The sequence below is a fragment of the Indicator indicator genome, chromosome 21, assembly GCF_027791375.1.
Source record: "Indicator indicator isolate 239-I01 chromosome 21, UM_Iind_1.1, whole genome shotgun sequence".
NCBI lineage: Eukaryota > Metazoa > Chordata > Aves > Piciformes > Indicatoridae > Indicator > Indicator indicator.
In genome coordinates this window covers 7046029-7056457 of record NC_072030.1, presented here as the reverse complement: position 1 = coordinate 7056457, position 10429 = coordinate 7046029, and the positions used below count along the sequence as shown (strand labels likewise).

At 56.0% G+C, this 10429-nt stretch overlaps 1 protein-coding gene across 2 annotated transcripts in view; it reads left to right on the top strand.

The window, feature by feature from the left end:
* Positions 1-585: 585 nt before the first annotated feature.
* Positions 586-10429, top strand: part of WT1 (WT1 transcription factor) — a 32443-nt gene continuing 22599 nt past the window's right edge. For both annotated transcript variants that reach the window (XM_054390480.1, XM_054390479.1), the window contains exons 1-3: positions 586-976; positions 4894-5016; positions 5251-5353. In XM_054390480.1, coding sequence (XP_054246455.1) covers positions 586-976; positions 4894-5016; positions 5251-5353 — 617 coding nt within the window. The remainder of the gene's footprint in view (positions 977-4893; positions 5017-5250; positions 5354-10429) is intronic.

The following is a 10429-nucleotide window of genomic DNA, read 5'->3' as shown; positions in this document are numbered from 1 at the left end:
TATGTAGGGGAGATATATTCTCCCACAGTAACCTCATCCCCTCCATACCCGGCTCTTCTCGTCCACCCCTTCCCCCCCGCGTGTCTGGTCCGGCTGGGTTCAGCGGAGCGGGCTGTGGGCAGCCCCTCGGCGGAGGCTGTGTGAATGGAGGATCGGCGTGGCTGACTCCTCCTCCCCTGCAAGCGCCTCTATTTGAGCTTTGCAAAGTTGAGGGTGAGCAGGCATCTGAGGTGAGGCGTACGAGGCGGTTGTGCTCCCCCACCCCCCGCCCCGAATACGGACAGACGGACACACGCACAGACACAGGCACACACCGCCCTGCTGTGCCCTGCGCTGCAAGCGGGTGCAAACCCGGAGGCGATCCTGGAGAACAACCTTTCCTTGTCGCTGTTGCCAGCTCCCGCAGGGCTGGACCCGGGGAGCTGCGTCGCGGAACAAACTTCTCCCAAAGGGCTGAGCTCGCCAGCCTGGTGCCTGCAGCCGGAGCCGGCCTCCGGCTTGGCGGGCAGGGGCCAGGTATCCTGGAACAAGTGCGGCCCGGGAGGAGACTGGCTGCCCGGCGGCAGGCAGAAGGTCTGCGAGCAAATGGGCTCCGATGTCCGAGACCTCAACGCGCTGCTGCCCTCCGTGCCCTCCCTGCCGGGCAACAGCAACTGCACCATGCCGGTGAGCAGCGCGGCGCAGTGGGCCCCCGTCCTGGACTTCCCCCCGGGGGCTTCCTACGGTTCTCTGGGGCCTCACTCCTTCATCAAGCAGGAGCCCAGTTGGAACGGGTCGGACCCTCACGAGGAGCAGTACCTAAGCGCTTTCACCGTTCACTTCTCCGGCCAGTTCACCGGCACTGCAGGGGCTTGCCGCTATGGGCCCTTCGGCGCCCCGCCGCCCAGCCAGCCGCCCTCCGGCCAAGCTCGGATGTTCCCTAACGGGCCCTACCTGCCCAACTGCTTGGAGAGCCAGCAAGCGATCCGCAACCAGGGTAAGAGCGGCGCTGACAGGAGCCCTGGGCTCGGGGGTGCGGCCCCCGGGGGGGGGTCTGCCTATCCTCACCGGGCCGCGCTCGGTGTAAACACCGAGCCCAGACTTTCTCCGCGGCAGCCGGGCAGGGTTAGGAAATCCAGCCCTTCCGTGCGTCTTCGTAAGTCAGCCACGTAGCTCCGGGGAGTTTTAGGAGCCACCAGCTGCTCGCCCCCACCACTCTCGCGGGGCAGCAGGCTGTGGCAGGCTGCTCTCCCAGTCGGGCTGGAGCCCACACGGCCCCTTCCCGTCTCTGAGCAGCCTCTCGCCTCCAAAGGTTTGTTCGGCGCAAGTCCTGGAACGGAGATGGGAACGGTGCCCCGAGACATTTCTCTCTGCAAATCTTCGGGAAGCGGGGGAGTGGGTATGTGTGTGTGTGTGGGGGGGGGGGGGGGGAGGGTGTTACCTCCAAACCTTCTTCTAAATCCGAAAACCGCTGTCCGCATGCCAGTGTTTTCCAAGACCCTTATATTAACCTCGGGAGCCCTGAATGCCCCCAGGTCGGGACACACAAACAGGGCCGCCACATAGTATATTTTCAGCATCTCCGTGACCGAGACAGGCTGCGGTTTGCACAGCCCTGAGAAATTGCGTGGGCTGCACGGCAGGGCGATGGATTATCCCCTGCGTGTGGCACCGGGATCATCATCTAATCGTTTTTCTTCCAGCGGCTGCAGTATAAACATCTGCTGGCGCAAACGCGGGGAGGAAGGGAGAGGGGGACGAGCTTGCAGAGAGCTTGCCCGAGAGCTCCTTAATCCTCCTCCTTCAGCCTGCCCCGTGTTGTCGAGCTCCTACCCCGCACACCCTGGTCCCGAGCGAAGTGCCTGGGGGGTTCTGACCCAGGCGGGTCGGGCAGTCAGAGGTTACGAGGCCCAGCAGGAACGGGACGACTCGCCGGGGTCTTGCCGCTTATGTCGCAGGGTTCTCTGCACCCAGCCAGCAGCTCGGGCTTGCTGTGCACTGCAGGGGCAACCACGCACCCACAGAGTGGAACTGGGGGCGACTGGAGGACTCGGGCGTTGCCGGCTGGCGAAGGGTGGCAGGGCGGAGGCCAGAGCGAAGCCGGACGGGCTCGCTCTGTTCTAGCCGCGAGGGGTGGCCCGAGGCCGGTTAAGCGGCTCGAAGCGACGTTTATAGCGAGGACAGACGATGGGTGCAGGGGAAGTGGTTGTTCAGCAGCGAGGCCGCGCATAGGACTCCTCCGGGCAACGCCGGGTCGCGGTCCCAGTGCCGCCGCTCTGCTGCCTTCGTCTCCTGGCCTCTCTCCTCCCAGCGCCGGTCTCTAACTTCGGAAACCGCGGGGCCAGGGGCCTGAGCCAGGCCGCTGAGCCCGGCTGGGAAAGGTGGACAGCATCGCTGAAGCTCCGGGCGAGGCCAGGAAGCTCTGCCGGGGATATATTTTAGACATTTGCAATAATTCTAGACATTAAAAAAGACTTTTGATCACTAGGCCCAAAGAGTGACAAGAAGATAGGAAGGTGAGGAAAATAAACTCGTGCTTGGGTGAGCAAGGAACAAAATAACTGCGACCCCGCATCACCCTGTAGTCCAAGCTTAACTTCCCCGGAAAGAAACAGAGCCTTTACTGTGCCAAAACACGGAGTCCGCGCTGGGCTTTGCTCGCTTTGCGGGCGGTACCATCAGCCCTGCACACACCTGTGCCTACTCGAGGGTCCGCAGCTCTGCACCGGCCCTGTCCCGGGTGCAAGAGCCTGGAGGAAGGCCCCTGTCCTGGGGAGCCGCGACACGGCTCACGCGTTCCGCCAGGCCGAGCAGCTTCTCCGCTGGCGGAGGTGGGACCAGGGCTTGTTCCCTCAGCTGGGGGCTGTATCCCCTCACAGGTGGCACTGGGGCTTAGTCACAACTGGTTTCGCGGCCCACAGCGAGCTCCTTCGGCAAGGATTTCGGCAAAGAGTGTCTGCTTTTATTTTTTGGTGGATGTTCTTGCTTTGGCTTTCCTCAAGGTTGAACTTTTTTTTTTAAATCTGATTCCTCCGACCGTGGGAAAGACGCTACCTTGGCTCTGCGATGACATTTCTGCCAAGTCTGGAATGGGGGGGTTAGGGAACTAAGGCTTTGAAACTTCTGCCCAATTTTTCTCTTCTCATTCGCCTGTCTCTTTCATGCAGCTGGGCTCCTCCAACAACTGGATGCCTCCAGCGGGCCCCGTTCTCCAGCAGATGTACAACTTTCAATTATTTTCAGCACATTTTAATCAGACCTGGCTCTGATAACGGCCTAATTAAAGAGACCTCACTATCGGCATCTCGGTTCAGAACTCAGCTTTCTTATCACATTCCTGAAGCTTTGGGTCAGGCAACACCGGAAAATGCGGCCAAAACCGCATTCTACTCCGAGCTGAGTTTTGAAGGTCACCGAAAGTCTACGCCTGGTCAAAAGTAACATAGAAAGTGTGTTTTCTGAAAGTTAAAAAAGAGGCAGAGAGAAATGGGGGAAAGGGAGTTGAAGGCTGAACCTGTACTCCGAGGGCTGAGGGAAGAGATAAGGAGCGAGAAACAGCTGTGGGATGGGAGCCCGTAAGGTACTGGCTTGTCATCGCTGCTCGGATCGCCGCGAAAGGAGCTCTGCTCCTGGGGCAAGGAGGATGTGAGAGAGATTTGGCCGGGAACAAACCAGTTCCACTTATATCGCAAGGCAGTCTCAGGCCCAGTTTAAAATCATTGTGAAGGTGAAAATTTAAAGTCTTCTGGATTTTTCCCCCTTCCTCAGTACTCCCTTAATTTCTCCCGCCAAACCCCACAGATTCATGAAGTCCTCTAATGTCACTGGATCCAGACCGTGTGCAGAGAAAATAAAACGGAGAAACAACTGTCCATTATCACAATCATCCCCCGGCCACATGCTACGTTCAGAGAGGGCTGTGGAGGATGCCCGTGCTGGAATAAGCGGGTTAAGAGAGAGGGGTGGGAAGGAGGAAGGGAGTGATCGTCGTTGCTTTAGTTTCTTTTCCCAGCCCTCGTCGGACTTTTTGTTTTGGTTTGGGTTTTTTTTTGAAGAGTGACTCTCGGGGATCATGGTTCTCGGGGTAAATACTGATGAGCCGAGAAGCCTCTGAGATAATATTACTTTGTAATTACTTTTTTAGCTGAAGTTGTTTAGCCAGCTCCAAGTCATTAATGAAAGTTGGTGTCCAAGCACCTGATTTACGATTTGGTGTCGGCCCAGGGTCAGCAGAGGTGCTCTTTTTCCATCTGAATCTGCTCGCTGTAGGAAACAAAATAGACTGTTTATTATTTTGGAGAGCAATTTTCGCTGAAAGGAGGAGTTTTATTTTTTCATTCCGCCTCTTTATTGCAGACTCTTCAGAAAGCTGCTCTTAAAAAAAAAAAAAAGAAAAGAAAAGATTAAAGGGTAACTTCTAAACTGGAAACGGCAGAGGAGTACACTGAGCAGATGGGAATCTTCCTCTTTAATATGAGCAACAATTAATGAAAACATCCTTTTTATTACCGAAGCTGGTCTGTTTTCTTTAAGCATGAACGAGATTTCCGACTTTCTGCCTTCGGAGTGGGTTGCTCGGCTCGCTTCTCCCCCGGGGCAGTTCCGAAGGGGTCCCACCGCCCCCGCAGCCTTACGAAGGGCGTGTCTTGGGCAGGAGGGTGCTGCGGGATAGTGAATAATGGGGTACAGACTTTGTGTGTCTTTTTGCCCACCGTGGGCAGCAGCTCCGTGGGACATCAACACGGTGCAATGAGCGCTCAGCATTCCGGCAGCCCGCGGCGTGCCGTCGGGCGGTGGGAACACTGCCGGGCGTGTGCTCCCATCGCTCGACGTCTGTCTGGAGAGGCATCGCGGGGAGCTGGCGGTCGAGAATGCGCAAGGCTCCTCCTAACCCCGCTGTGGTCTCTTCGGCAGGTTACAGCACCGTGGCGTTTGACGGGACCCCGAGCTATGGTCACACGCCGTCCCACCACGCTGCTCAGTTTACAAACCACTCCTTCAAACACGAGGACCCCATCGGCCAGCAGTCCTCGCTAGGTAATTGCAGTCTCCGTGGGGTTCAGACTTCACTCCCAGCCTGGGGGCTCGTCTTAAAGGGAGTGACTCTGGAGTCGTGCCTTTGCATATTCCCCCACCCCCCCCGCAGACCTGTCGTGGAGCTAGAACTGCCCAAATGCTGGAGGATGAGGCCCTGGAGCACCCCCTACAGCACAGGGCGAGGGAGAAGGTTGGGTTGTCGCAGGGGTTAACTTTTTGCCACTTTCTCCGCAGGGGATCAGCAGTACTCCGTGCCTCCTCCGGTGTACGGCTGTCACACACCCACCGACAGCTGCACGGGCAGCCAGGCCCTGCTCCTCCGGACTCCCTATAACAGGTACCTCCCCGGCAGCGAGCTTTGCCTTGCCTCCTTTGCGCGGGTCTTTGCTCGGACGTCGGCTCTCCCACCATGCCGTTCAAATAACTTTCTCCTTTCTGACAGGAAATAGATTTATTTCTCCTTTCTCAGAAAAAAAAAAAAAAAGAAAAAAAAGGTTTCACACGTTTAAAAAAACTCCATAGCAAAACAAAACAAAACCACATTCAAAGAACACTCCCCCATCCACAAAACAAAACCAAAACAAACAAACAAACAAAAAAAGATGCCGCACTCTCCACTCCAGGCCTCACAGTGTCTCATAGCTGCGTTTCCTAAGCAGCCTCACCCTCCCGAGCCTTTGCGGGTGTTGGCGCTGGCCGAGCACCTCCCGCAGGGCTCAGGCACGGTGCTGCCAGGTCGGGAAGCCGCTCTCCGGCGGCGTCGGGTGCCGGCTACTGCTGCGGAGCGAGAGCCCGCCTGTCCCGGAGACCCCGGGGTTGGCTGCAGGGCTCCGCCGCGTTGCTCGGTCCAAACCGTGCTCCTGAGCATCCCGGTCCCCTCTACCGCATCTCAGGCTGCAAGTAGCCCACTCCAGTGACAAGATCCGACGTGCAGGGAGCGCAGCCGCTTTTCCCGAAGGCCGGGAAGATGTAGGAGCGCTCGCTGGTGAGCAGCAGTGATGGACAGAGCGTGGTACAGGCAATTAAAACTCAGCTCTGTCCAGGGGCTTCGTCTTGCGATACCAAGAGCCCTCCCAGTGGCTCCCAGGAGTGACGGCGACTGGCCTGCAGGGAGGTTATTTATTGAAAACGGGGCAATAAACCGATCGGATTTCCTCGCTCGGAGAAAGGTGCGTCTGGAGCTCTGCTGCGAGCACGAACTCTGCCAAACAGACGAAGCCATTGCAAGCGCAGCTTCCCTTTTTCTTTGGTCTGGCATGGGGGCTGGGCGTGTCTCTTGCAGTTTTACAATGTGTTTAGTGAGCAAAGAAGTTCCCCAAAATTTATTCTTCAACTTTTTGTGAACTTGGAGCCTGTCCCATGTCTTGGAGTTGCTAAGTAACTCCCGCACACAAAACAATATGCTTCGTGAAGGAAGCCGTGCGGTTCCTCTTGTAGGCCGGTTATATCATCCCTGATTAATCAACACTGGACATGGGACAACAAAATTCTGTCACTTCCAGAAGCCACTTCGCTAATGAACTTGAGTTGACGTCAAGGGAAGGAGGGAATGAGGTAATGAAGGAAGGAAAGAAGCCTATCCAGAGAGATTAGCTTGCAGAATAATTGGCGGGGTGAAGTCCTTAGCTGAAGTGACTGAGATTGCTCGCCTTGCAGGGAAATCTATAAATACGATTTGTAGGAGGCTTGAGGAGGGCAGTTCCGAGCCGCCACGGTCAGCTGCCGCTCTCCCCGGCCTCGCCTCACGCCGGGGCTTGCTTCTTCCCCCCATGCCCTGCTCCCGTGTCGGGGCTCCCTGGACCGCGGGCGCTCCCTCCCGCGGAGCCTGTTTGTCCCTTTTGTGAAGCGACCCGCGTCCTGAGAGGTGTGATTCCAATAGGAAACCGCTGCTTGTGACGAGAGCTCTCTGCTCCACGTGCCTCTGCCGGGAGATGCCGGGGAGGGAGGGGGAGGCTGAGCGCGGCCTGAAATCGCCCGAACTCAGCCGCCCTCCACCCAGCGCTGCTGGCCCCGACCCCGGCGCGAGTGAGCAGCGCTGCGGGGACGATTTTTTCACGACCTTAGCTTTGATCCTGCTCTGCTCCCAGGGAGGTTTACTGTTTACTTCGGTAGGATAAGGATTTAAGCCCTTAAACCTCACGCAAGCCAATATTCATGCGTGGGAGTGCGAGTCAGGGCAGAACTTGTTCCATGATGAGGGCAGCTCCAGTTGCACGAAGCCTGCTCCAACACCTGAGCCTAAACAGGTGGGTGAGCTCGGCACGGCCTTCCCATGTCCTCTCCTGCACATGTTCAAAAGCATCTGGATAAAAACGATGTTCCTCCTACACACGTGTTCTTTCTAGAGACTGTTGTCATGAAATTGGGTGACTAGTTACGGTGCAAAACCTGGCGTGACTCAACCACATTTCCAAAGGCCTGAAGACCGCCCGCACTGTCCCGGCCATTTTTCATAACCAGGCAATCGGGCGGAATCTGTATGGCTAGTTTTGTTAAACCAGCATTAATTCCGTACCTTCTCGTCGAAGATTTCTTTTGTTTTTCGCGGTTCGGGGCAAATTTGGCAACTCAGCTTTGACATCTATTGCCGCACCTGAGCTGCGGGGGTGGCGGGGACGTGGCACTCAGGCCACGCACCCTTCGTTCACCCATCATCGCCAGCGTTGAGCGGGGCGCGCAGGGGATGGTCTCATCCCCACCGTCACGGGGCCCGTTGCACTGGCTGAGGACAACAGGCGCTCCCGTTCGCCTGTAGCAGTGGAGAGGGGGCAGTGTGGCAGGAGGAACCGAGCTCGGGAATGGGACGTTCCCATGAGGCGGGACGGCCGGTGCTTGCCAGGTACCGCCTTTCCTTCACGCCTCCCAAGGACACTCGAGTAGCGCATGGGCGTCGTGTTCCCTCGCCCACTCTCCCGGGCGAGGCTTCGGGTCCGCCCGGCCTTGCACCCGCAAGAAAGCATCTTCGAGGAGATGCAGGAGTTAACCACCTCCACCTGATGCTCTCTTGCCCCTCCCCGCCGTGTCACCAGCTAGATACAGGAGCCTACAGGAAACCGCTCTCGGCTTCTCCGCTCCCCGCTGTCCTTCAGCCCTGCCCGGCTGCTGCCAGCCCCGTGGCCGAGCGAGCGGGCCTGGGGCTGAGGAGCGTTCCCTTCCCTCTCGTACAAAGTCAAAGCAGTCGGGAAGGCGACAGCTTGAAAGAAATGGTCAAAAGATCATAATTCTTCTACTGAAAGCAAAAGTATCTCTGAAATCTCTCGCCTCGGCAACTACTTGCTCTGTATTTACAGCGCAGCTTACTCCTCTGCCAAGGAATACTGCGCCTGTTGTTGATAGCTGGACATGGATGACAAACCCGCACAGATTGCAAGTGTGCTTTAGATGACTAGCAGTTGTGGGTCCATTAAAACGGTGATGTGAACTTTTCTACCTCGCGCTGTTTAATGTAGTAAACATGCTCGATGTTGAAAATTTACTGTGAGTCACACTTACAAGGACTTTAAAAGTGGAGGAGTCTCGGTTCAGATTATAGCTCTTTCTGTGCAGAGGTCAAGAACTCGGTAATACTGCAATGCAGGCCAAAACAAACTCTATATGATCTACTACTGGCTTCCTTTTAAGTTCCCTTTTTGCTCAGCGTTGACTTCCTTTTATTCCACTCCAACTAACATTAATCCCCGCTGTAGAAAAGTTCCCCCTCTTCCTCTCGTTTCTCTTTAAAAGCATCTCTGTAATGAAAATAAGTTATTTTTAGTGTCATCTTTGTGGCCGTTTGGAGGGCCAAGGATTCTGATCGGAATCAGTGCAGGCACATCCCCAGGGACCCCGCTTTCCTTCTCATCATTCAAACCTCGTCCAAAGGCGAGGTTTGGAGAGGAGCCGTTAATTCCATGAGATCACCTCATGGTACTGTTGATAGCAAACCATGGAGAGCCGTAAATGGAGTCACAGATGTCCTATTCTCTGTCACAGGTCAGATGCGAGGTGTTCAGTCCTATGTCGATACCCGGTGCCCCTCGGGCGAATGGCGGCCCGAGCGGCTGTTCCTGCCTCTGGGTTTACCGGAGGTGTTCACCTGCCTCTCGGCCCTGGGCCGCTTTCACACGGCTTGGCCAAAGCTTGGGCAGTTCCGGGTTTTTCTAGATGTAAACCTCGCAGAGTCGTGGGCTCAGCATCTCCACAGGAAAGAAATTTCTCCCCTTGGCCACTTCTGGCAGCAGAGATCACAAAGATCCCTCTGTATTCGGTGTAGGGGTACCCCTCCATGGGCACCCAGTGTTGGGACTTAGGCCACCCCGGGGCGTGCCGAGAGATCGCAGCATAGCGGGGCTGGTGTAGGGTGCCGAGTCGGGACGGGGCTCCCGCGGCACCCATTCCTCTGGCAGAAAGAGTGGGGTTTGGCTCTGCCTCTTCTCCCGGGGCTACACAGGACGCCCAGCCTATCCGAAAGTCACAAGCTGAAGCCAGCTCGGGCTCCGCCGTTAAGCCCTTGTCTGAGCTGCAAACTCAGGGGGGAAGCGCAGCCGTAAATCGGGGAGGGCAGGAGGAAGCTTCAGACGGGAAGGCGAAGACGGTGAGCTGGACGTTGTGCTGGTTTCGAAGCGGTTTGTTTTGGACACTGTCACCCAAAAGCGGCATGCAATACAGTGGCTGCGAGCTAGTGACAAGATGAATAAGTGTATTGCCTTATGAAAAAGCAAAGGAGGGGGAAAAGTGGATATCGTGGGGGAGGCTCTTATAAATGAACTGTCAAGCGAAAGAAAGTTAAAGGGAAATCTCCTGCTGTAAATGCATCGGGCGGGCACTTCTAATAAAAATCAGGGTCCTGGAGGAATTAATTACAGCAGCATTACAGGAAGAATTCGTGGAATTGCAAAACGTAGTTGGCACAGACCAGTACGGACTGCTATTGCAAATGGGAAAACTGCAGGAGAGTTTAACAATTCCTGAGCTGATATGCAGGACATTGTAGTAGCATAATAGCAGTTCAGACACACTAATGAATAATAGTGTCCAATGATACTGACAAATGATATTACGCATACTTCGGGATTGAAGTCACTTAATTTGTTTTTATATGCAAAAGCTTCCCAGTGGAATCGAACTTTTTTAGGTCGCTTCTACCTGCCACGAAGGAAAAAAGCAAGAACAAAAAAAATACCCTCTTCTAATAACAGGCTGATATAAATTCACCGCGTCGAGTGACGTCCAGCGAGTTTAGGTGTAATTAATCACGGGGAGACTCTCGTTCATTGTGAGCGGCTGTTCGGCGGCATCAATAACGGACCCAGATGAAGGGCCAGGGAGCTGCGCGCTGGGGAGAGTCCGGAGCTGAGGAGACCCCGCAGTCTGCTCGGGGTGGAGAGGGGAGAGGGGCGGTGTTGGGGTCGGAGGTGGCATGCCACGGGCAGCG